Source organism: Oryzias melastigma, linkage group LG5 (assembly GCF_002922805.2).
Source record: "Oryzias melastigma strain HK-1 linkage group LG5, ASM292280v2, whole genome shotgun sequence".
Taxonomy (NCBI): domain Eukaryota; kingdom Metazoa; phylum Chordata; class Actinopteri; order Beloniformes; family Adrianichthyidae; genus Oryzias; species Oryzias melastigma.
In genome coordinates, this window is record NC_050516.1 from 17,149,531 (window position 1) to 17,177,293 (window position 27,763).

General features: G+C 37.4%; 1 protein-coding gene across 1 annotated transcript; it reads right to left on the bottom strand.

The window, feature by feature from the left end:
• Nucleotides 1-889: 889 nt before the first annotated feature.
• On the bottom strand, nt 890-22,609 carry ell2 (elongation factor for RNA polymerase II 2). Its single transcript, XM_024270123.2, has 12 exons — nt 22,097-22,609; nt 19,649-19,696; nt 15,581-15,705; nt 15,314-15,477; nt 11,746-12,005; nt 11,290-11,414; nt 9,232-9,304; nt 8,511-9,156; nt 7,770-7,833; nt 5,850-6,021; nt 3,456-3,500; nt 890-3,154 (listed from the first exon to the last, which is right to left on the bottom strand). Exons 1-12 carry the CDS (start codon nt 22,226-22,228, stop codon nt 3,038-3,040), a joined length of 1,971 nt encoding a protein of 656 aa, XP_024125891.1. The 5' UTR covers nt 22,229-22,609; the 3' UTR covers nt 890-3,037.
• Between the last annotated feature and the right edge of the window lie 5,154 nt (nt 22,610-27,763).

The window sequence follows — 27,763 nt, forward strand, 5'->3', positions numbered from 1 at the left end:
TAATAAAAATAACCTATTTGTGATGTAAAAATAAAAGACAGGTAACAAGCTGCTCTATTTTGATGTGTCCAGTTGCAGACAAATAGATCCATGTGTGTCTTCATTTCTTTTGTCTGAGCGGACATCTGGCTCAGAACTGTACGGCTGGATAGCTCCATGTAACTCAGCACTTTTGTTGGCCGGTATTGTTAGGTAAAAGTTAAAGTCCCATTAGTTGTCACACACCTAGGTGTGTGAAATTTGTTCCTCGCATTTGACTCAGCGGGAGCGGTGAGTTGCAGACACAGTCGTGATTGGGAATCATTTGGTGGTTTAACACCGCAATCAAACCCCTTAACGCTGAGTGTCAAGCAGGAGGCACTGGATCCCATTTTTAGTTTTTGGATTTGAACTCACGACCTTCCAGTGTCAGGGCAGACTCCACCATACGGCCATTGATCCGGTAGTTAGGGGTGAAGGGGCTGTAAGCTAGTGGGATAACCAATAAACTATTGACTGTATATATATAGAACTGGAGAGGGCAAGAGTGACATCACCCACTGAAAATGCTTTACCTCCGACTCCAGTGAAATGAAGCCAATTCAGTTCCCATTTTTCTGCAAACCGGACGCCGCCATCTTGGAGCCAAATGGCAGTGTGATTGGTTCATGTCAGTCTGAGTTAACATTTCTATGACAACCACTGTCACCAGTCATGAATAAGCTAAAAAAAAAAATGGGATTAGCAAGAACATGCTAATCCAATGGATGATGGGAAGAGGAGGCAGGTTTGCTTTGTGCCAACTAGCTCGTAATTTCTAATGAATTACTGCCACTTTAAACAGATGGTCATAGTGGGAAAATGATAGCTTTTTAACCACTTGAGAACAAACAAAAAACAAGTCAAAGGGTTTCCAGGTGAAACTAAGTTTATTGAAATGTGTTTGTTTTACATTTGCAGGTGGGCAAAATGACATTTCATTTAAATGTACTTAATTTCCCGTTTCTAAACACTGCTGAGGCATTTCAAACTTCCTCCTTAAGACTGATTTAAAGCCCATAAACGTTTTTTAAACCCCAAAATAAGTTAATTTATCCAAATTACAGCAAAACTGTTTTGTTTGATCAGGTCAGAATGTTTTAGAGGACATCAGGGGTGATAGTTTGCAACTTTAAGGCCGTCTGATAAGTTTCATAAATCTGGATTTTCCCACTGAAAAGCATTTATCGGACACCCTTAAACAAGGGGCCGATTTTGTCAAAAATACTAAAAACTAAGTTTAGCTGAAATTATATTTGTCGTTTGTTGATTTTAACAGCCAGTCTGCTGCAGAGACTGACATTTGGACAGAATACCAACATTCCAGAAGAAAAACTAAAATAAAACGTTAAATCTTTGAGGGAAAATGAAAGCACGGATCAGGACAGAGTCCTCCTAGAACACTGCTGACCTGGTTTCTGGTCACATTTACAGGAGGTCTGTGGGATTCCTCGGTGGATGTGAGTTTTTCAACATTCATGTTGTTTCTCGCTCTCCGGTCAGAAATCTTACTCCATACAAGCAGTACCAGAAAAGGCATTTAATTTTTGGCAAAACATTCTAACACAAGTCTGTAAACAAAAAAAAAAAAATTTCCCTTGTTGAAATGAAGAACAGATCAGAAGTCATCCATCCGTGAAAAATAAATCTGCATTAAATGAGAGGGAGAAAAAAACAAACAAACAAAAAAAACGAGCTACTGAGATCTTGCACGGCTCTGAAAGGAAAACAAGAGAATTTCCTTTGAAACACCACAGTACAGATGGATGACAAAGTGGCTTCTTTGAAGAACAGAAAAAGTTTGCTGCTCATGAAACGGGAACTCCCTTTCATGTCTAAAGCAGAACAGCTCGGCAAAATTAAGGAACCTTCACATCTTCCACTAGGATCAGATACTCACTCCAGCCAGGTTGATCCCGACTGCTGGCTGGTTAAACATTGTAGCAGCTTTTTTTTTTAAGTTTTTTTTTTTAATGCATCTAATAACATTTTCTCCTGATTGCACTTATTTACTCACTCAGGAGAACTCAAACATACTCAGACTCACAAATACTCCTTCACAATTAAACGCCCCATCTTTTCTTTCCCCACATGGTGTCCACACCCTCACACAATCGCACGCTCTCCAGGCAGTTGTAGTTCCTTTGCATAGGTCTGTGGCTCACCAGCACGTTTCTGCATGTAAACGTTGTAAGGCACCATATTCGTAACACAATGTTTGGTGCAAAGGAGTAACAACCCCTTCCTCCCCCATGAGTGACAACACGAGGTTCCTACTCCTTGAAAAACCTAAATCACCCTCCCCTCTGTGTGTTTTTTTTTTTAATATATATATTTTTTTTATAACACATGCACACAGTCTGTTGATTCTCAATGAGCTCAAGTGATTTCTTCTTAGTGCTTCATTTCCTTCCTCTTCTGTCCGCCTCGATTCAATAAAGTTTTCTAGTACAGTTTTGCTTCAAGAGAGGAGAAACGAAGCAGATGAGATGATCTTTCAATCTCCTGTGCAAAATTGCTTCACTAAGTCAAAATACATAAGGCTTGTGGCAATTTTTTGGGGGGTTGAGAAGAATTAAATAGATCTGCTGACTCTTGCTTACTATGAGTCCCAAAATAAATAGATCTCCCTCTTTTTTTTTTTTTTTTTTTAGATTTTACTTAAATACAAGGTAATATTTTCTCTGATGCTCAAAAATACTTTATTTCCTAAAAGAGTGTCTTTCAAAAGTTGGAGCTGAAGTTCTTTCCACACGCCTCGTTTCTCATGCAGTCCTCCTAGTGGCTTTCCACAGGAGCTAGTTTAACCATACATGGAGAAAGCAAAGGATGGGAGGGAAAGTTGAATCAGAACTCTAAATTGCAGGAAACAAAAAACAAAAAAAGGCCTGTAGAGTCAAAGCTCAAAGAGAACAGGAGCATGTTGCAGAGGCAGGAAATAGAGAAATGTTAATAAATAAGAGTGAGTTGGGTGGACACTCTGTTCACAATACTGATGAGAAGAAACCCCGTGCTGCGTTCAGCACCAGGACTGGGCTCTGCGTTGGTCAAAGTCAGCTATCAAGCGCTTTATGTGGGCCAGTTTGTTGTGCAGATACTCGCAGCGCTGCTTCTCGTCCTGGTAGCTGGGGTTGTGCTGTGAAGACGGCAAATCAAGTCAGACTCAACACGTTGATCTGACAAATGTCACACACACACATGTGATTTCCTAGTGATTGATACTTGTCTGAAACAAAGCTTAAGAGGACGTGAACATTAGGAATTACATAGACGAGAGTGTTAGCGATACTTCAGGAAGGCTGTATTTCCATGAAGGGTTCAGCCTCATTTCAAATTTGATGTAAAAATTTTGCATGGTTATTATATTTGGTGGGTCAAATTTGAGGGAATAAATACCAACAAGGAATAGATAAATGTAATGTCTAAATGATGCTCACTTGTTTCATCTTTTTGTACTCCTTCACAACTTCTTCTTGGACATTCTGCAAAAGAAAAACTGTTAGAATTTTCACATCAAAGCACAAAAATATCACAGAAACATGGTTAGCTCTTGTATTCTTTTACATACAGAAATAAAAATAAAACCAGACCGCATCTTTACTGTTGTCTTGAAGGGCCACAGAAAACTAATTTCTTCGTTGTTGCTTTGGTGTTGTTCAAAAGTGCTAATATTTTAAATAAATTATGGGTTTTGATTATGGGCTACTGAGCAAAAATGACAGCAAAATCTTATATTAATAATTGATAGAAAATAGAGAAAAAGGATGAGGACGCAGCAAAGGTCAATAATAGAGACGTCCACGTTTGAATCTACTTTTAACTCAAGTTAATCTGCAGCAGGAGGAGCTCATTTAAAACTATGCGCATTTTATTTTGAAAGGAACTTGTTTGTGTTTCTGTCAAAAGGTAAATATTTTAATTAGAGCTGTCAGGTGATTAAAAATTTTAATCGCGATTAATCGCATTTCCTGAGTTAACTCACAATTAATCGCAAATTGATATGTGGCCCTTTTTTAAGGAAAACAAAAATGGGGAATTTAACAGTTTAACAATTTAACAGTTCTACATTAATTATGAAAAGAAGAATGGCAAAATATATAGTTTTCATCAGAAATACTTTATTTTGTAACATTGTATTGAGATAAACTTTCTTAACAATAAAAGGCTGCAACATAAAATGCCTAACAAAAGCCCAAGTGCAAGTGAAGGGCATTTTAAATTCTAAACTTCAATCAACTTTCAGTAAAATAAAAAACATCAAAAATAACATTTCCATAACACTTTCATGTTCATTTTTTATCAGGACCAAATCTTTTCCTCCTCTGTTGAACTGCAGTAATAAATGAAATAGAGATTCATCATTTCCAGTTAACTTTTGTTTTTTAAAACCTTAAAGACTGAGAAAAGCAGGATACACTGTGGACAGTTTGACAGTCTGTTACTGCCGCCGCGTTCTCTGGCTGCAGCTCGATGCAGTGACGTGTCCAGCGGAGCTCACGCCATGAATATGCCAGCAGACAGAGAGCTATGCTGGGGTTGGATCACGCTGAAACCTCCAGAACATTTAAAACGTCCCCCGGTGCACTTGCTGTTCAGAACGTCGGGGGTCCGCAGCTCTCGGGATGCGGCGCCGGACGCGAGCCGGTACCACCAGACGTGGTACTGGACGCGAACTGGAGCCGGGTTAGAGTGCAGGAGCTCTCCAGGTCCTAGCGCCGGCCGGTTTTAGCTAGCAGCTCGGTGGTTGGAGACCCGCCCGTGATCGAGTGAGAGCAGCCGGTGAGTTAAAGGGGGGGGGGGGACGCCCGCGCGCGCGGTATGTAAAGGCACTTATGAGGAAAAATACCCGATTAATGCGTCAAAAAAATTGTCGGCGTCAAGCACATGTCAGATTAACGTGTTTTTAACGCGACAAATCTGACAGCCCTAATTTTAATATTTAAAAGAAATATTACACTTATGACTAAATGTTTTTTGAAAGTTGCATTTAATAAATGAATGGAAGAACTGTTTGATATATTTTTATATAGTGTTTTTTTAATAAGGTGATAACGATATATAATCCAGATATAAACTAAATAACTATTTTTCAAATTTGAACGCTCTGTGGCTCATAAGAGAAATAAGTAAATCAGCAGCAGGTGTAGATTTAAATACTTATTTCCGATCATACTTTAAACATAACAGATGCACTGAGGGAACATGATGCAACTGTTTTCAGATAACTAAGAAAATGCTTATATAATACAAACTTCACTAAAAATTAAAACAAAAGCCTTCAAAGTTTTAAAAAAGAACATAAAACAGAACAGTTTTATTTAAAAAAAAAAGCATTAATTCCACAAATGGCAAATACTATGTAGGTGAAGCGACCGTGGCAGTGGAGGGCGTCTCCTCATTTACCTTGCATGCAGACAGTAGAGGAGATGACAAAAAAAAAATCCTCAAAAGGAGGTCTAATAAACATAACTAAGTTTACGCAAACATTTACTCGCCATGTGGCGACAAACGCTCTAAGTTTTACCTGCCAAAGAGGTAAAAACGCTCACAACTGGCAAATATTAATTTCAGACCCTTCAAAATAAAAGTCTTCCATGATACTCATTCTTCTATTGCGACATACATCATTTTATTGCACAGTCCTAATTAACAGCCACCTGAAAACTGAAGTGGAACTTTCTGGCTCTGGTTTTAGTCACTAACAAGCAGCTCAGATGGATCTTTAAGTGTTAAAGGTTTCAGACTTTTGGTCTAAATGGTTCAATAGAGACAAACATAGCTGTTCAGTTTGTTTATACTAAAGAATAGATGCTTTATTGTTATATTCTGACCTGGTATTCTTTGGAGCCTGGCGTCAGCTTCCGACACTGCGCCCCCAGCTGGGTGAAGCGGCGCGTGATGCCCTCCACGCGAGCGTGCAGCTGGCGGTACTCATCATACTCTGCGTTGAAGTCATCTTTGTAGTTTTGCCGCTGGTCGAGGGAAACCAGAGGTGTGTATTTCCTGGAAATCCAAGAAACAGAGATGAGCTTTTTTACAAACCTGATTTATTTTAGGAAACCTTTTCTAGAAGCTCGTGATTTCCACTCATATATTTCTTTCCCATAGAAAACAAGTTTCCTGTAATTACAGCCAGTGATGATAAAGCTACACAACTGTCCTGGTGTAATTAAAGTCCAGCAGTGCTTTGATGAAAGCATTGGTTCTGTACTCAAAATTGTTCAGCTGTTTATCTGCATTACATACAAGCTGAGCAGAAGAAAGCAGCACAAATGAATAAAACAGCTCATTAAAATCCCTGTCAGCTTTTGATGAGCGCTGCAGTCTCCAATCTTCTTCTCTCATCAGATCAGGGGATTCTACCTGGACAGGTCTGTCCAAGATCAAAGATGGAGGAAAGTTTGTGTAAAATGTTGGTTTAAAACCCTCTAAAACATTAGGATAGATCAACACAAAGCAACAAAAAAAAAGACTAGCTATGAGGTAGAAGCTACAATCGGCGAGTCACAAGCTCCCTGCTCTGCTCTATTCTCAATGCATCCACTTCAAGAAGCCTAGATCCATGGAAGTCTTTGCTTTCCTTGTCGGAGCTGGAATCTGGCTCAGAACTGTACGGCTGGACACACTGTAATGTTAGCTTGGTGGTGCGAGAGGCTGTAAGCTGGCTGGAGAGAGTAAAACATAAGGACGTCAGGAAGCAGGAGCGGGTTTACTCTGCACCAACAGTCCCACCCAGAACTATGAGGCAAAGTTCTAATCAAGTCTTGTGGCTCTGCAGAAACTGTACTAGGAAACATCATAGGGTTTGATTTTGGCTAAAAATAGCATAATCACAAAAAAAAAAAAAAAAACACTGGGAATGCTTTGAAAATAGATCAAAGTATGATAGGAGTGGGACTTTAGGACAACAATAATTAAAGAATAAAAAGTTCAAGTATGTAGCATATATACTTGAACAAGTATAGTCTAGATACACATTTATGATCCATTTTTAGGATCAGGTTAAACCGGTCTGTCTGCTCACTGCTCTTTAGAAAAGGATCTCAGATTCTGGTGTGAACAGAGCAGAACAAAGCATCCACACAACAATAAAGGGTCACTTTGCACCACATAAATGTGATATGTAGCACTGCACATGGACTAAAGCGTTCTTAAATTTTGCTTGAATAGAAATCTCTCAATATCTAATTAAAACGATAGTTCTTTTACTCCTGTACCACTACTGCTGCTGTTGTTGTTAAACCACTCGTTTGGTTATGTTATGACATGGTGGCACTTTTTCCCCTCAATCAGTGGAAATTGCAGCATATAAAAGGTAAAATAAAATAATCTGATGAAAAAAAATACAACAGTGAGGGAAAGCTGAATCTTTGGGAGGATTGTAACCTTCCTTCAGGGTTTTTGGTCTGAGGTTTCTATCTAAGGGCTGGTTTTAGAGGAGGCTGTCCAGGTTGCCAGACTGTGGCACACCTTAACAGACTGAAACAGCAAATGGTTTGTATCAAGTAGAACAAAAAAAATGTGAACGGCAGGACTACAGACTACAGACAATTAAAATGTTCAATAATAACGAGAATGAATCAATTTCCAGTATGTTTGCCATTTTTAGAAAAAAAAAAGGTTTTGATGACATAAGAAGTGCTAATCACATAAAGCTGAGGTTGAACATTTGCAAACAGAACCATTGAGAACGCAGCTCAGCTGCACACAGAAATATTAGAATAAACAATTTTATAAAACTAAATACTCACACTGCATAGTCCGGAGTATCTGTTTTTGATGACAGTTCAGTGGATTGGACTGGCTTCTCTTTGTCTGGTGAAGAAAAGGAAACAGTGGAATGTAAATGCAGCAAAGGCAATGCCAACCCAAAATAAACATCAGTAAGAGACTTTAAAAAATATATATAAAAAAATTCAAATCTTTAAAAAAATTTTAATTATCAGAGTTGTAAGAGTTTCATTTAATGACATTGGATTAGATTATGTTAATCTGAAAAAGAAAAATGTTCACCGACAATCCTACAAGAAAAGTAAACGCTGTTGAAACGAGTCAATTTATAGATGCACAGATGAAAATGATAAGATATTCACCTCACAAATTTCAGGTTTAAGTACATTCTAAAGTTTGGAATTTAAGAAGAAAAAAATATATAGTAATGTAGTGTATGGTAAACAAGCTTCCAGTCTCTAAAGTTATCAGCGTTTGTTAATAAGACGTCAGGAGAACCAAAAACAGAATTTTGTGGTTTTCAATCTCTACAGAAACTTGAATTTCAGTAATTCTGCATCAGACTATGTTAGAGTTTAATTTAGTCCTATTGCAGTAAATGATGAACTTGGTTGCTGGAGGTAATACAGGTTTTGGAGTTAACTGCAGTAAAATAAGATTCTATAAGAAATCCTCTCAGAAAAATATAGAATGCATTATTTTGAGTTTTATTTCCAGTTCTTTTAAGAGCCGTGTTTACAAACTGATGCAGGACGACAAACCTTGGTCTTTGTGAACTTCACTCTCCACTTCCACAGAGCTGCGTTTCTTTTTGGCTCTGCAGCTCTCCTCGACGGGCTCTGCTACAACAGGAGGACTAACACTGCCTCTTTCAGTTCGTTTTTTCCTCTCCTTCTCTCGGTCCTTGTCCTTGTGCTTTTTGGATTTCTTTTTGAACTTACTTGAATTGTTGGACAAAGGAGGGCTGGTGATGACAGTGGATGTAACTGTGAGAGAGGTACAAGGGGGAGGGCTGGGGGAGGCTGGTCTAGAGACTACGTTCTGGTAGCGGTCCGGAAGGGCATCGCTGGCGGAGAAAGGGCTCGGTGAAGGCTCTCTGTAGCTGGAGCTCTGGTCTGTGGGAAGGTCCTGGGTGCCGCAGCCCTCTGGGGTGCTTGGTGAGTTGGAGTTGGAGGCGGGGCTGGGCTGCTGGTGGGAGGGTGCAAGAGTGTGAGAAGAGATGGGCAGATGGGATGGCGGGCCGGAAGAGGCGCTGGGGGGTAGTAAAGGGGGTTTGGAGCTGGGGCTGCCCTCTTCTTCATGGCGCTCAGAGGAAGAGGAGGCTGCTGACCCTCGATTGGTGAGATGAGAGATTCTGGGCTTTTTGGGAGCCAAGGGATCAATGAAGTCAAATTCACCCTGACGTTTCTGCGGGAAAAGATTTACCATCAGGAGGTGGATATGTCGACATCTGAAAGTGAGAGCTTTGCAAGCTCTTATTACCTGGGAAGATGCAGGAACACAGTCTTTAGGCAAATTACTTGATGAGCTCGACTCAATAGGAAGCCCCAATTTTCTATTAAAAAAAAAGGAAATAAAAGTAAGCAGACAACCCTGGTTAGAAAAGCAAGGCAACTTTACATAAAGCCTTTAACATATTAAAAATGGGGGGATGTATTTGTTAAGGATGAGAGTGTATCGTTTTAAGGAGACTGAAAAATAATTATCTAATTTTTCTTCTCATCTCTAATAAAGTTACAGCTATTCCCAAACACAAAAATATGTTTTATATTAAAAAGTGCAGAAAGTCTATCAATATACAGTCAAACACTCCTTTGCACTTGCTGGGCTGCACCAAGATGCTTAAAGTTTCAACCATGTCCTTTATTAGACATCAGTCTGATCAGAAGAAATTAGTTTTGTGCATCAGAAACAATAAAAAAGTTAATATATGAATATCTGCATGAATTTTAAGCGTGCATGCAGTACATCCAGTCTTAAGGAAAGCTACATGACTTCTAAAACACCAACCTACAAACAATTAAAGTAATAAAAGGATTCAACTATAGTTTATCGAAGTTTAATTCCACTTTTTAAAATTTGAATACTTTGAGGTGAATTTGACTTGGAATTGTTATATGATGATGTTTAATTTCCCAGTTTTTTTGTTTTTGTTTAGCCAATTCTGGCCCAGCAATAAATATGACTGACACTATAATGATGACATAAGATTTAAAACAGATAAACCATGCATTTTTCTAACAATCTTACTGTAAAGATGCAGTTTGCTAGTGATTAGTAGCCATCTACATTTAATCAACTATAGGACTAAAACTCAACAACCCAAAAGTATGACTGAAAAAAATGCAACTTTATTCTGAAACTCGTGAGCAACAAAGCAGCACAATCCTTAAAGACAGTCTAAAACCTCCATTTACTTTATTTTTTTATTTTTTTAAATAGAGCGAATTTTTTAATCCATTCTTGGCAGCATAAACTGTATAGATAAGCTCAACCTTCACACAGATAATTTTGTATGGAAAACAGCCAAATGTCCCTTTGACCATCAAGTATTGACTTCAAAAACATTAATGACAAAAAAAGCAAAAAAGGTTTAAAATCACGTGCAATCATTTTTATGGATCTTTCTTTTAGAAAAATACTTTGGTTGTTAGACAGCACATAGCATTTCTTTAATCTTCCCATTACAGTGGTGTCTCATATCATGATTCACTTTTGCGGTTTCAGGATTTTTCTCTGCGCAATATTGGATGCCTTTATGTGTTCTGCATCCTGTTTGGCTGCTGTCAATCAATCTGCTCCATACTGCGTCTGCAGTTCAGCAAATCTATAGAAATCTTTCATAGCGATCAGATCTTTGTTTTCATTCTATAGTGTTGTTCATCTTTCAGCACATCCCGTCACGGATGCAAATCAGTTTGAATCAGCAAGACCGCAAAAAGTAAACCACAATATCACTAGGGGCCACTGTAACTGGGAGATTAAAGAAATGTTATAACAAAGCTAAATGTTAAGTTGTTGTAAACAAGCAACAATGATCCTACTTTTTAAAAAAAAATGTTTCCCGATTCGCACAGGTAGTTTTGGGATACCCTTCCTGATACAACCCTATATTTTCAAGGCACATGGAGACCCAGTTAAGCAGCAGAAAGGGTCTTGCTTAAGGATCTACACTGGATTTTTGGCACATTGTGCCCCAGGGAACTGAACCCAGGTGTCACCAGACCTACACCTAGTCAAGTGAGCCATCCAGCCACTATTTTTATTCAATACTACTTATTTTGTGATGAAGGTTTGAACTCAAAACTTAAGAGAGAAAATGTTGATGTCTTAAAAGTTTTACAGCCAAAAAACATCTATAATCCTAATTCTGATTTCACCTATGATGGGTTATTTATGGAAAGTATTCCACACATCACTGACGGCTTCAAACACACACTTAAGATCTGCCCAGCAGCAATACTGTGAATTCTGTTTCTGTAACTTTACTTATGAAAGTAATTTAGGAATTTTCCAAACAAAATAAAGCCTTTTCAGTACCGAGCCAGGATTCGGTCGACTTGGGTCTTCTCCTCTTCAGAGTATCCAGGCCAGTCTCGCTGGACATCACGATATATAAAGTCCTTTAAAGAGTATGTGTTGTCTTTGGGATTTAGGTTTGCCACCTGTTCAACAGAAACACAGGCAGTTTCAGAATGCAACTTCACCATCGAGAAACCTTCGACGTGTTTGGAGAATTCACATTTCTTGTGATGGCCATCTGTGCATGCAAAATATGGTTAATAATCGACTGTTCAGTTTCAGTTGTAGAAAAGAATTCCTCATGTAAAAAGACCTAATCCAAACCATGAAAACTTAAAAGAAGAAAGTGTCAGGAGTCAAAATACTTGACAAAAAAAAAATGAAAATGTTCTCTTTTAAAGAGATTCTGGTTATTGTGATCGTGATGTAAAATTATAGTAAATGATGTTGAATGTAAAAGCAGCCGTGTCATACTTGTTGTAGCGTGGTCCCCAGAGAATTTCGGTCCTTCTGGTTGATGCCATCTCTCTGCAAACGCCCGAGCACTTCAAGCTTTTTGTAGGACTTCAGCGCCAGCAGGTGGATGATGCGGTCCCGCAGCGACTTTTGCGACACAGGGTTATTGGAAAGACACTTGCGTATAGTGTTGGCTGGGTTGATGGGTGTGGATCGTTTGCGCTCTGGAACTACATCTGGGGCAGATAGGGCAGGCTTGCGGGTATGAACTTGTTTTCCTAAAAACAAATGGAGATCACGTCAACACTCTTCTCTGCAGTTAACCACAAGCATACCTTCATGCGTCAATGACTGTACAGAGAGCGGTGAAGACTACGTGAACACAAGCGTGAAGTGCACATCAGCACTAAGAAGACAAGAAAATAAAAGATAAAAAATCCTTCTTAACTTTTACATTTCGGTTAATAACATTTATGTAGCACTTTCCTACTATCATTAAGACCCACAGTCATTTACAGTATTGTGGCAGAGCTGTCAGAGAAGGTGCTAGTTTGACTACCAGAAGCACTGTAGGTTTAGTGTCCTGCTCAAGTACACTTTGACACAGGCAGGCATAGTGGGAACCAAACCTGAGGCTTTCCCAAACCGGCCTCAGAGCTCATTAAAAGGGGGCAGGAAGCATTTGACGCTGTAGTTAGATGCAGATAATGACATTATAAGTACTTTAAAATGATACAACTAAAGAGTAGAGAGGAAATTTCACTTGCTTTTTTGGTAAAGAGTTAGATCCAGCTCTTAAACACTACACTGAAGTTTTCCCCTTTTACGGTTCGTTCATGTTAAATTATAATGAAACAGGAAGGAAGGAAGTTGTGAAAAAAAAATGTCAATCACATAAAAACTAGAAACTGACAACCATCACCTGCAACTACAAGAGAACAGAGTAATCAAATGCTTAACACAGCACTTCCATTTAAAACAGCTGTTTAAGCTTTTAGACCCCCCCCCCCCCCTTTCTAATTTTTGACTTTTATAGTTTCCCAGTTTCTGTTTAAGTCATTCTATGTAAATCTGTCTTCAAGGACAAACTATAATTAAAAAATATTGAAGAATCTGTATGTTTAGAGTCTTACAATTTAACTACATAGAAATACTTCTGAAATACTTGCATGACCTTTGAGGTGGAAATCAAATGGTGAGTGATTATGTGTTCATGTGGGGTTTTTTTTATTAAGAAAAAAAAACATCACGAAAGTCCCCAAATCTACACCATCCATGAAAAGTGGTTTCTAAAATGTTTTTATTACAGAGTTTTAAAGTTTCTAGTTACTTGTTTTCAAAACTATGACTAAGAAGGTATTTTTTTAAACCTACATAAACTAATGTCACCCATAAGCCTGTTTGCTTAGCTACACCCATGTCATTTAACATCAGATGAAACTATTCTAAACAAGGAAACAGCAGAGACGAGCTACAGCTTCTCAAAGTTCAGATCTATCGGCCAATCGTGGATGGCGCTAGTCTTCCTCATCAAACCTGACGGACTCGTTCAGGCACATTTTCCACGTGAAAAGAAGGAAACAACAAAACAGTGCTGGTCTTTACGTAAAAAGCCGTGTACTGAACGAGAACAACTGCTTGAGAAATCTTAAAACAGACAGGAAAAACTTTGTTGCAACTGTTCCTGACAAATACTGAAAACTATTAGATAAAAGTTAAAACGGGTTAAGGGTATTTCAGTTTATACCTAAAGACCCATCAGAATCAAAACATAATCCTTCTACAAAAGGTTTGTATGGCATGTACAGCATGAACTAGGAGAAATATGAAATACCTTCAATATGTTTTGAGTTTTTTTTGTAGATGTAGTCATCCTGTGCTCTAACTTTGATGTCATTACCATGTGCTTAATGAGATAATTTATCCTTTTTAATATTACAGGTTGGAAGAGATGGATATTAAGAAAACTAATAAACTTCCATCACCACAGCTGACTTTTTGGGAGAATGCAGTCAGGACGGGAGAACACTTCAGAAGCGCAAAACCCAATAAAAATGTTACGTTAAACTAGGCAAGAACACAACAAAGACTAATGAACTTCTTCAGACTGTTAATAGCTTAATTTGTATGGCAAAGTATCCATATCACATTGTTACAAAAAGCTTAAAGAGGCAGCTAAGAGTCTGTGAGAGACGAAAAGTAATTTGATCCTGCAACTGGTGGGGAAAATTTGTATTTTTATGGATGAGGACTGTCAATTGTCAAAACAGTTTGAAGCCAGCGTGGGATCAATTGACTGAATAAACAGAACTGGACTAAGTGAGTGTGACAGCATTCATAGAAAACGGCTTACTTCCAGTTTTAACGAAATTAAGTAAATTCATTCGCCATTTTTCCACAATACGAACACCAGCATTTCCAAATAGATGATGAAATTAAGCAGCGATTGGCCCACGCCTGGATGAATTAAATTTCTATGGCAACTACTCTAATAAGGAGTGAAACTGCTGGAAATCCACACCCCCACCACTGAAAGTAGGAGAATCTGTCAAATGTTTCAAAGGTTCAAGGTGGGGATGAGCGGGCACCACATGCTTTTATTGAGGCATCTGATTGGCCAGTTTACAACTTGCAATAAAGAAATATCGTGAAAAAAAAAAAGATTATTGAGAATGACTTAAAATGCAACGAGAGAGAGGTCCCTTAGTCAAGTTCTCTTACACAGTCAATGGTGGGAACTATGATTTTGTAACAAATTCTTTAAATTAAATAGGGTTCAGCGAGTCCACTACCTCATACGATTTGACTGAAATGGGCATCAAGACAGTTCCTCACTCTCCCTACAGTCCAGACCTTGCTCGCTGTAGCTTTTGTTTGGTTCCCCACGCTCAAGATAAACGTCAGAGGATGCCATTATGAAACCACAGAGGAGATGAGAGGCTGTGACAAGGGTCGTGGACCCACACCAGAAGACTTCCAGGGGGCCTTCCATAAGTTATTGGAATGCTACAAGTCCATTGCAGCTGGAGGAGAGTGCTATGGCTAGAGTTTTGTACTTGTCCAAGGAGAAAAAGTGTCGCATTGAAAAAAAAAAAAAAAAAAAGTCTCGTTGAAAGCACCTTGTAACATCACTTCAAGTTTGAGGCAACTGTAACTAAAGCCTGATCAATTCATCAAGTAACCACATGGCAGCTTGTTAGAGCCAGTCAGCTTCTATTTGCTCAAATATATACCTTGATGCCAGAAATTAACATTCCTTCCAGTCGTACTTCAAAAGCTTTTCTCACCTCTGCAGCTAGACCAGGATGTATCAAACAGGGCTCCCTTGAAAAAGAGGTTTTAAATCTCAATGGGATCCACCCCTGGTTAAATAAAGGTTAAGAAAGAAAGAACAACTATCGGGCCTGTCTGTTTGACCCATTTTCTCTTTTCTTGGAAAGGATAACCATAAAGTTTGGATTTACTTTCATCATTGCGGCTGTTCAAGGGCTCACAGCTAATATTTGAAGTTATGTCACCCTAAACTTCTCATTTTTTCTTCTCAGCTGGCACAAGTAAAATGTCATGACCATAATAAAGACTGTACCTCTGTATTGGCCACCAGGCTTGATGACTTTGGTCCCACGCTCACGTGTGTCCTCCACAGCCTGGGTCATTCGTTCCCGGGTCACCTGATAGGAGTCATTGGTTGCACACACTGTGACCTTATCCTGTATGGTTGCCAACAATGCCAGGTGTGAGGCCCCTGAGCTAGAGACAAAGAAAGAGAAATGTGAGGCAGACAAGGATTACCTTCTAGCAACATGTAGTAAGACAGCAACAGTTGATTCAGCTGATCAGTGATTATCATTACCTCGACACATAGTGATGAATGCACTCAAAGCTTCCCTGAGGGTTGTCTTTGCCCACATTAGACAGGTAGAAATCAAAATTGCTGACACTGCCTGAAGAGCCGTCAGTTCTGGGAATTTTAATGCGCTGCAAAAAAGAACAGACTGAGTTTAAAATTTTTAAACTTTTCTCCATTTTATTTTTACAGATTCTGCATAGAATCAGAGGAATAGTCTGATGGCTTAACAGATGCCAATGCAAAAATTTGCATTTTTTTCAAGTTAAATAGAACCAAGTACCCTAAAGAGAATACACAGCAGTTTGAACACTGGTTTTAATTATTTTTTTTAAAACAGGTCTAAAACAGTACTTGCTCCAATTTATAGTCTCATGCCTCTCTGCCTTAATAATTTGTTCCCCGTTTAGATCAACACAGCTCTGACAAATGACCCATTCTTTTGTATCATGTTCATAAAAGCAAAGAAAAGCAGTTAAAAAAATAGCATAAAGGTCAGTAGATGTAGATTTCAATAGGGGTGTGACGATTAATTGATTAAATTGATTTATAATAGTCTGTCTGAGGCAAGCTGTTAATCGAATCAACCTATACCAAGGAATTGGGTACCGAAACTGGTATTGTTTGGTACTGCTGCCACGCCATCAATTTTTATTGGACCGACAAGTTTCAGCCTTAACGGTATTGTTACTGTATCAGTGTAGTGTCGTGGAAACAGCGTGGACACGGTGTGCCACGCTGTTTCCGTGTGGCTTATAAAGACGGGCCATCTATCCGTCTTTCCTAATTTCTTTTCCTGCGAAGGGGAGGGGCCGTTCAAATCGCTTTCACTCGGACACATGCATTTCTTTGCTGACAAGTGACAAAATGAATGCGGATGGCCGAGCGACCACGAGCAAAAAGGTCCAAAGTGTGACTATTTTTACAAAGTTGAAAACAGCATGCCCTGTCTCAAACTCAACAAAAACATGTCTTGCTAGAGTGGTAATAATAGTAAATTGTCCTAAGACCTTGCCAAAATAAACCCCATTCTATCAGAAAGGTGCGCAGTGTTTGACCTTCCAAGTGAGATGTCTAGAACTGCTTTTGTTCCAACAAGTGTGTATGCTAGCGGTTTATCAAAGGTAAGAGCATGAAACTTTAATAAAAAAGAGCATAGAAATGAATACAGCTACAAGCACTGTTTTAAAAAAAAACAAAACAAAACACACAATTACTTAAAAACAGGATGAAATCTCATATTGTGCCTCAAAAATACATTATCCAAAATATAAAGTAAAATTTATTAAAATACATTTTCTTTCTACTGTTATTGTTCTTTGAAGTAAGAAGGCTATATGATTTACTCATTTGGGTTCTTAATTGAGTCATTTATTTGTCGTTACCTTTAAGTGCATGTTATTAATACAAAGACACGTAAGTTTTTGATCATTTTATTTAGCGTTGAAAAGGAAGTTAAATTAATATATGACGTTTTAAATTGCTCTAAATTAAAGGGGTTTCATGCACATTGTTCGTCTTCTCCCTCCTTGTTCTTGAACATAAAAATATCGATAGTCTGATAAGATACCGGATCAATAAGCAGTATCGATAGTGGTATAACTAAGATCTTAACAATACACATCCCTACTCATACCAATGTAAAATCACTTCAAAATGAATCAGTTGTATACATATTAGAAAATGCTATTTTGATTGAGACACAGTTGGATCATTTTATTATATTGTAACAATGACTAAGTGCCATCACAGCAGACAACACACATGTGATGGCAGCAAAAAAATCATCAATCATTACAATCCAATGCGTGGAAACACTGAATTTTGCAAAGACATGTGACCATACAATGCAGTATACTGTTCTAGTAATGTTATTTATTTCTTCTTGTGGAAAAACTGTGCTGAACTTTATGAAATTCAAATGTGAATGGATTTTCCATTATTTTTTATTTACTTGTTTCTTTGTACACATTTAATTTGCACTTGCTTGATTATCTTGCAAGAAAAACAAGAAATCTGGAAAACTTCACCTGCTGAAGATCAGCATTTGTCTGAGTCACACTGGTTAAATTTTTGGCTAAAGATGTCCTGGATTGGTTTTAGGGCAGTGAACAGATTGAATGGGATAATTCAAATTGATCCAATAGACTATGGTATTGTATCGGAAACCACAGATTATGATAAAACTAAAATTATAATTAAAATGAATCGTTAACACACCTCTTTTGAAAGAAAAAAAAAAAACTTAAATTGCACATCTGATTTAAAACTTAACAAAAAGCACAGAGCCAACTTACGTCAACCCATCCGTACTGTGCCTGAGTTAAACTCTACTGTAATATTATATAGTTTAATAAAAGGATCTATTCTGTGAACAGGCACCTTGAATTTAGCATACAGTAGCATGCTAACAAAAGTGGGCCTGACAATAACTCTAGGCATGTTTACATCTAAAGAGGGGTCATCAGGGGCCCGTTCCAAGAAGCAGGTTTTGTTGGAACTCTGAGTTCCTGAACTCTAAATTCAGTAAAAACTCTTGAGTTTTTGGTTCCAGAAAGAGAGATAACTCAAACCCGGGAAAGTGGGCGAAACCAAGCCCGTTCCAAGAAGCGGTTAAGCTGAACTCAGAATCAATAGCTATGGAAACAGAGTCTGTGAACGAAACCTGGTCGGTAGCAGGTTTTCTTCAGGAAACTTAGAGTTCTCTGCGGTCTCCGCCCCTTTTTAAAGTGATGGATGTTCAAATATGAGTTCCTCATAACTGGTCATTCATGCAATTACGGAGATTACAGGTTGAATTAGTAACGGATCAAAAACCATTCCTTACTCAACAAGTGACAAAATAACCTTCCTGACATTAATTATTCATTATTAGAAATGATTCAAATTACTGCAGATATTTTCTCTCTGTTCTACCGCTGCAGCTGTGTTGCTTTTCTTGCAGAAAATGTGCTCCTATTGTTGCAAATGCTTGAAGGAACTTATCAATTTCCACCGCCGGAAGCACAAAACTCAGGTGTTTGCTCCCGTTGCCATGGTGAATCGTGCTGCCTTTGATCCATTGATCAGGGCTTTATATGGTCGCGACGCTCACACCTGATTCTGGTTCTGACAACTTCAAGTTGATTGAATCAAACATTTTCAGCTGTTCTGGAACCGAAAACCTTGAGTTTGAGAATTTTGAGTCCAGTGACTCTAAGTTCAGGTTTGAACTCTAAATTTGTTGAACCTGCTTATAGACCCCATAAGAGAGGGGTTAAGAAGACTCTTGACATAACAGGGTGAAATTCTTTAATAATGTATTTTTATTTCATATTTGTAGAAGTATTTGATATGCAACCAGTTTCTTTCATGTTGGCTGATGGCAAAATCCAGTAATTAAGCCTCCATTTTTAATTTGATGAAAGATGTAACAGTTCAACAAAACAACTCAAAATTTCACATTGGTAACTCACCAAAATCTAAATCAGCACTAAAACTTAAGTTTATATTAATTTGTATCAACATGTAAACATGACTGTGCTATAAACAAGACAGACCATAATTGAAAATATGAAACACAGTTGGATCTACAAATATCCCTACTCTAGGTTTCCATTTGAGATAATTTTTTTAAATGTTTTTTTTTGTTTGTTTCAAATACCTTTTTTGAAGTCAACTTATTTTTTTAATTTTCTGATTTAAAATCAAATCATTTTTAAATTCAACTTCAGATTTGTGTCCCTCATTTGACATGGGGAGTGGTCTATATGGTAGGGGGCGTGGTCTAACAAGGAAGTTGTGGTGGAAAGACTACTCTAACAAGCTGTCATGATAGGCTGGAGGCGCTGCAACCAGCATCAGTATATACTGACAACATGGATGACAGTGAAACCGTTTCATTTTAGTGGAATAAAATGCTTTGTAGACTGCATAACACAAATACATTATATTGATTTTGTTGCTTCAGATTCATCATTTTTTGCACAAAGCTGTAAATTAGCATTTTTCTTGAATTGTACCCCCTAAAATACAAAGCCTAAAGCGAAAACTTAGATCTCAACTTCTAAGACCTAAAAAAAATTAAGCACTTACCCCTTGGAGTCCCTTGAATTGAATAGTAGGCTGCAAAGAGGGTACACTCTAAAAGTAATAATGAAAAAAAACACAATTAGACAATTATGAAGACAAAAAAAATAAATCTGATATAATGCAAGGTATACAAAGAAGACAAATGACAAATTGAAATGCATCCATCACAAATCCACAAAAATATCAGACTAATACATGTGAAGTCATATATGAATGCAGAAACAAACTTCTCTACAAAAGAATAGTACATCTAAGAAAAGAGGTCATATATCATAACATGTTGGCCAACTTGCGTTCACAGTTCACACCACAGTAGATAAAACCTCAGATGAAACATTTGTTTGACACATTTTAAACACCCACAGATAATTGTTTATAAAACACATTTTATTATTTATTACAATTAGAAAAGATTTTTTTTTTACTAGAAACCTACTGATTGAGTTTAAATACATTTGATTCAACTTAAAGGACATTTAGATGTAAGAAATATAGATACATTTAAAATGAATTTTCTTCTTTTTTGTTGTTTAATGCAGAACCAAGCCGTATTTAGTGAGTTGACACAGAAATAAGCAGACGACGGAGCTGCTTCACCTGCCATAAACACTCAAAACCTACCAGGTTTAAATTCCATAATAAATAATAAACTGGCTGAGAAGAAATACAAATATTTACATTTTAATTTTAGACATGCAACATAATTAATCACTTAAATACAGCACATCATAATTATATATAATAGGTTTAATGCTTTTCTAAGACAGATAAATGTGTCATAGTTGAGACAGCTAAGCTGTCCGAGCCGCAGGCTCCCTTCCCCCAGTCTGAACACCCAGTTGTGATCACATTTCAGATTACCACAGAAATACAAAGATAGTCAGCTTCTATAGTTCAATGACAGGTTCAGCTGGAACACGCATTACTGACAGGGAGAGAAACAAAAAGCAGGCAGTTTTGGCTGCTCAGTCAGCAAAGAGATGGCAGGCTGCACACGTCCAATACGACTGAGGCAGGGCCTGTTACAAAGGGACTAAATTTGGTGGTAATGCAGTCTGCTGAATGTTAGAAACACACTGAATAATCTGGTAAAAATGTGCTTTTAACAAGTATTACCAGGTGCCTGGTAAACCTATAACATACAGGTGTGCTCTGCATTTTCCCTTTTCTGCTAATAACAGTAAATAACATTAATAGATGAAAGTGTGTAATAAAAGATCCAATCTTCACATACATCATTAGACCATGCCCAGCCAATTTATCAATCTTGAGAGGATCATTAGACAAAGTTTCTGTGTTATATAAGCGTATAGCTGCTGGCAGCTTAGCACAGTTCAGGTTAGCTAACGAGGCGTCAGGCATCTGCAACTCAAGACTGCAGAGGTTTTTGCCAGATTAGTTCACCTGGGTTCACCTCAGCAGGATTACATCACTTGGGAGGTTGAAGATTACAAAGTTATATTTAATTTTGCACCAGTATTGTACTGTTGCTCGGCTAACAGAGTTAGCCTTGAACTGGAAGGGCTTTCTAAAGTAGGGAAAACACAAATGAACACAAGAGGAAAATGTGAGCCTTATCAGATTACACACTAGTAACTGCTAGCATACTCTTGAATTTCTGCTAGGAAGTGAAGACAAATATTGAGAAGGGTGGATATATACAAAAAAAGAAACGCCATAAACAGAACCATTTTTGGTTGGTTCTCCAATACGTGGGAAAATGTGAGACCGTTTCTCATATCTAATCCGATAAAAATCCTTTTTGGTAGCCATTTTATTTGGTTAAAACAGCTAGGAAAAAACAGGCTCCTGATAAGTAGCAGTTTTAGCTTAACCAGCTAGCCGAAAAGTGTAACCATATGGAAAGATGACCAGTCACCGACATGGTTGAAGCGGCTGTAACTCGAAGTGGTCTTGAGGTTTACATTTTCCACCCTGCTCTGAAAATAAATACCACTTCTTCGAGTTGAGAGTTCGGGTGAATTTTCAAGGCTATTAAACGTTAAATGTGTAACTCAGCAAATGTACCTTCACGTGAGGTTATTAAATATGAAATTAGTTCCCAATTTCGAAAGAAATGGTAAATTTGGGCACAGAGAGGTGGAAAAAAAGTACTTTGTCGACGTTCACAGTACTAGGCGATTACACTTCGGCGAAGCTAAAGCTAATCTGAGCCTGTTACCAATTTAGCAAACACGTTTTATTCGTCTAAAAAGCATTTGTCAGTAAACAGAAGTATGTCAAAACATATCACCAATGCCTCATTTTTCGTCTATAGTAAGTTTGAAAGACTGACACAAAACCAATATAGAGATAAATTAGTTCTGTCAACAGCTTCGCTAACTTGGTAGCGCTAGCCGTGCGTGGCAGCTTGGCTTCTTAGCTTACAAGCGACGACAAGTCCGTGAGTTCTAGAGGAGTTTTAGAGAAATTCGTTCTTGTTTCACTCACCGCAGAATTTTGGTAGCTTTCTATCGCCTTCAGCGCTGTTTCGGTCAATTTGACGTGTAAGACGGTGACCCTCTCGGCGCTCTGTTGGCCACAATTTAATCCGTACCTCCCATCCTCGGAGAGAGCGGCCATCTTTAGCAGCCCTCCACCATCGCTCCTCTGAGCAGCAGCGCTCAGCAGCCGGGACTCCCTGCGCTCGCGCCGCTCCTGGGAGGGATTATATCGCTGCCCACAGGGCTGACGCTCGGATTGGTTTTTACTTGTTCGGTTGTTACTGTTTTCCACGCTTCAATCGAACTTGAATTACTTTACCCCTTAAAGCACTTAAATGGGGTTTTACAACCAATTTGTCAGTTTTTATAATTTTTTTTCGAGTTTTTTGTGTTGTTTTACAGGAAACAGTTGGTTTGACCTTTTAAATATATTGTTAGAAATCAGTTAACAGGGAAAAAAATAGTTCCCCTATTAGCATCTGGTGTTACTTTCCACAAACACTGCCAAATTTGACTGACAATAATCGACATTAAGTGCTTCAGGCTTAATTGGAATGGTAAAGACACCTGTTACTTCATTGCAATTAAAACTTTCAAACTGGATAAAATATGGATCTTTTTTTATATATAATCTACTAATAGTGCCTGTATGTTGCTTTGTATACTCATAAGAAGAAAACAGTTTAAAATATATTAAGGACAATTTATCTGCTTTTAATCATGCATTTTAGCTAATTTAACCTATCAGTACATTAAAAAAAAAAAAAAAACAGGGGTGTAACAATTAATTTTAACGATTCAATTATTAACATGATTTGTGGTTGACAATACGATTCATATTTGATATTGGTTCATTTTGAACGATCTGATTCACTGATCTAAATCAATTTAGCCAAACATTCAACCAGTGGGAGTCAGAGATAAATACCTGGTACTGCTCAGTGAAGGTGAAGTTTTTTTCAGATTTCTTGTATTTCTTGCAAGATAATGAAGTGTAAATTAAATATGTGTACAAAGAAACAAGTAAAAACAGAATCAATGGCAAATCTATTCACATTTGAATTTCATATAGTTCAGCCAAATGTTGTTTTTTGCACATCCAAAAAATTACAAACCAACCATTGTTAGAACATTATACCACACTGTATAGTCACGTCTTTGCTAAATTCAAAGTATGACTTGGTCATTTTTATTTATTTTTTTGCTGCCATCAGTGTTTTATCCACTGTACTGGTCATTTTTATGCTATAGTAAAATAAACCTACCTTGCCTCAATCCAAATGCTATTTTGCAATATTGATGTAATTGATTTATTTCACTTTAAAACTTTTTTTGATGGTATAAGTTGGTTTGATTAACAACTTTGCTCAGACACATCAATAGAAATCTATTTATTGAATAAGTCGATTATTTTTTTAACCTCTACTTCTAAATAAATGTAAAGTTTCTAATCATAACAATTAGGCGTTTAAAGCGACCTTAGCACTATGGAAACAAGTGCATTACTTGTCAGCTGGACTATCTGCTGGTGTCAGTCCCCTTGCCATGGTGATTAGTGAAATAGCCCCAGGCAGGGTGGGGAAAGGCTTGTGTGAATCCAGCAGATTACCATAGCTCTTCACCACACCCATCCCCCTGACTAGTCACACATACTTAACTCACGTCAGTTGTTTAAAACGTTTTGCAAATTAAATTAAAAGTTTATTTACAATTTTTGTCAAAAGTAGTTTTAAAAAAACTATTAAGTGTATTGAAAAGTTGTAATTTGCTTTTGTAAAAATTCCACAACCTAAAATATGAGCAATCTGTATATTTGGATCTGATAATAGGGTCAAATCTATTTATCTTACAGATCTATTAAAAAATCTATTTATCTTACAGATCTATTAAAGTTGATATTGGTCAATCAAAGACTTTTTTACCAGATAAACTGGACCACTCCTAATATTCTTCAACTGATGGTATTCATTGGCACTGCACCTTAATACGAATATAGAAAAATATATTTTTAACAACTTGTTAAATGTTTTAACTTAAATAATTGTATAATTTTTCTTATAATGTCTTGCTTGTGAAGCATCTTTTTGCCTGTTCTGTAGGTGGTGTTTATATAAATACTTGCCTTCATTACTGCCAAAGTTGTGTTTTCTTCTGGTTTATTCTGCAAGTGTTTTGGTTTTTCTGGAAGATTCCTACAGTGCAAATGGTTAAATCAAGACTTTGAGGTGGAGGTGGCGTATTGATTTTAGAGCTTTTTTGTTTCTACAGATCCATTATGTGTCACCTGACAAAGGCTTGTTTAAAAAAAGTGTGAACTTTTTTTACACAATTTACACAAGTGTATTATTGAAACACAATTAATGTCAGCAAATATCAGTTGCTTGATTTTGCCTGCTTTTATGGACAATTTGAGCTATTATTTAACACTCTTGACTCCAGTTTTAGAGCTGAATCGTGGACATTAAAATCTACAGTAGAGATAAAAATGCATGTGTTTCTACATCAAGTGATTAACTTTTTAAACAGCTGATTTGCTTTTAACACTTGGATTTTTTTGTTTGCCCTAAAGTAAACTTTGTCAATAGGTGCTTACCAGCAGAAATCTTCTTATGGCTCAGTCCTTATCATCCTTGTAAATATTTAAAGGTTCTTTAAGAAAGTATTTTAATCATTTTGACCTCCAGTGAACACCAAATGTTTGTCTGTTGCCAGCCGTCTGGGTTTGTTACACCTTAGAATGCCTAATTTCACTAATTGTTGCTTTCTAAGCTACAGGTCGGGAGTTTCAGGTTCAGAAGTTGTTGTCAGGTCAGTCACACCTTGTATCATAAATCCATTAGCCTATCCCGTAAATATCCAGTCATCCATCCGTTGTTTACCTACTCAGTCAACATGTGACATGTTTTAGTTGCAGGATTTAAAGTGTTGGAGGTTTAAAACCACCTGCAGGGGAAATTCAAGACTACATTGTACAAGGAAGGATACCTGATGCCTTCAGCCGTTTGGTCTTGTTTATAAGGGCTTCTCCAGTTCAGTATGAGCTATTTGCTTTGTTCCTCTTACAAGCCATCTTTCCTTCTTTTCAAGAGGCATTGCACCTCTCAAAGGAGTGTCTTTTATCTTTTAAATCTGGGTGGACGTGTGAGAAGCTGCCTCTTTCATGTGGTGCCATATGTTTATGAAATAGTTGTTTAGTGTGAGAATTAAGCCCTTCTCACTGCTTGGTATGTGATGTCAGATCCGATTTTGGTATTTTTGTGTGTCTAAAATGGATATGTGTAAAAATAATTATCTTATTGAATAGGAGGCACAGCCTTAAATATTTTTCAAGAATTTTAGGCCCACTTGCACATAGGCTGCAGTTGACGCTAACAAGCACGCTCAGAAGTGGTTCAGTATCTCATTAACTTGCCTTACAGCAACATCCAGGGCTGGATTTTATCCAGATGCTCCAAAGGTTTAGTGCACATAAATCTGCTGGTTTGTATTCCAACATCCTCATCTTTCCAACATGCTTTTGATAAATTCTGAATTTTACATAAACATATTCCTTTTAATTTTGTTTCTATTATGTGGATTAACCTAAAACACAACCAAGGAGGAGTAAAAAGGAAGCATGTTTTGTGTTACTTTGATTCACCTTTTCTGTACAAAATGTAGCATTTTAATTTAAAAAGATTTTTTTTATATACATCTTTATTGTTCTGGATTTCGCCTTTGCATTTAGGCTTTGCTGGTTACTTTTCAACAGCACAGAGTAAGGATTTACCTAGTAAATCTTAAAATACTTTGCATTGTGGCATGAACAGAAACATTCATTGTTGCACAGGCCAACAGAAAGTTGCCATTAATCATTTCCAATAGCTGTCTTTGCAATTTTGTTTTAATGTTAAAGTTTTATTTTATTTTTTGTGTATTTTAACTCTGTTTGTTCTAGATTCATATACCTGTGACAGCTCAAGTTAAAAAGAATGCTCAACTTTGAAAAACCAGCTGACAGATGGCTGAGGAGGAGCACTGAGGTTATCAGGCTAAAAGAGGCTCTCTGTGTGCTCAAAACATGCTCTTTGGCATAAAACCTTAAGATAAAACTATAATAAGCAAGATGAGAAGATGAACACAGAGCTTATTGTTTGGTTAGACAATTCCAATTTAACCAATGAACTAAGCTAGTCCTTGATCTCACAAATTTACAATTTAGCATAACAATGATCATAAGAGCACTGACAAAAACCCGTGTTTAAAGAGAGGAGGCAAATAAAAAAAATACTAGACCACTTCACTTAAAGTCAAGTGAGCAGGTTTGGGCCCTTTCAAATAATTTGCATAAGTCACCTTATTAAAAGCATTTAAAAAATGTCATTGAAGACAAGTCAGACAAGCTCTCTAAATGTGTGACGTAGAAAAGTGCCTATAAGTCTAAACTAAATGTGATATCCCCTGATTTAATTTTTTAACTTAGAATTTGCGAGTTTATAATATCCTAAAAGTGTAAAATTTTTTATTAAAAAGCATAAATATAATTTAAATATTTTAGTTAGTTAGAGGAAAGTGAGACATTTTTATTTGATCCACTACATGAGCTAATTCCAAACTTAATTCCTGCAGGTTTCAAAAAGCAGCAAATTGATTAAGTGAAAAGCAATGTTTAGAAAAGTTCAATTAGGAGAACATTTTCAGCGTCTAAATAAGTTAATATGAAATTCATAATATGATATGCTTCGACATTGAGAGGCAGAGTCTCAGAGGGGTATGGACACAGGCTCTGTAAAAGATCACTAAAATGATTTAGAAGTGGTGTTTTGTCCAGTGTGCAAGCACAGAACTTCAAATGGACTGTGTTGGGATAGTGTTCGGTGGTCTTACAAGTTCAAATGTAACATGTTAGTGATCTTGTGCACTATATGTGATAAAAGTTTTGGAAGGAACTACGTACAAATGAAGCAAGAATGAAAAAGGTTGAAAATAAATAAAGGTTTTAAATCTATTTCTTGTGTTTTTATGCAAGGTAATGCAGCACCTCAAGCTGCAACCATTACAACAGCTGTACAACCGGTTTCTCACCTACAGAGAACAGTTGGAGCTTAATCAAAGAAAGATTCAGTCGAGAATATGATTCAATTCCAAAACTGAAAACTCTCAACCTTGAAGCTGAGGTTTCTTAGAAGCAAATAGGAGATGCCACGTTAAAGTAAACTTGTTCAGCTAATTTTAGTTTTCAAATGTCTAAAAAACAAAAAAACCTTTCACACAATTCCAACTTTAACTTAAGGCTAATTTTTTTTCTAATGGTTAAATTTCACTGCGTCAAGCTCTAGCAGAATCTATCCCAAATCTTGTGGAAGAGATGGATGAGGTCTCTCATTTGACAAAAGCTAGTGTGTCTGATCTCCATCCTTCTGCTTCTTCTATGTGTTTCCATGCCACTGCAGTGATAGATTCATGCAATGACATATACTTGTAGCATTTTACCTTTACAGCCACAGTTCCATTCACCCATGCACACACACATTTAAACACTGATGCCGAACACTGGGCCTTGCCTATAACAAGCAAAGTGGGGTTCAGTGCCCCAAGAGCACTTCGATGCATGGCGAGGACCAAATTTGTGGATTTGGATCAGAGGTCCACCGTTCTACTTCTGCACCACGAAGGGGATTGATCAACCAGATAC

What these genes read in the sequence shown, in the direction of transcription:
- ell2 (XM_024270123.2), bottom strand. Translation starts at nt 22,228, where the DNA reads ATGGCCGCTCTCTCCGAGGATGGGAGGTACGGATTAAATTGTGGCCAA. An exon ending in AAAGCTACCAAAATTCTGCG is followed by an intron (nt 19,697 to 22,096) that starts GTGAGTGAAACA and finishes TATTACTTTTAG; the next exon opens with AGTGTACCCTCTTTGCAGCC. An exon ending in TGAAGTTCACAAAGACCAAG is followed by an intron (nt 7,834 to 8,510) that starts GTTTGTCGTCCT and finishes TTTCTTCACCAG; the next exon opens with ACAAAGAGAAGCCAGTCCAA.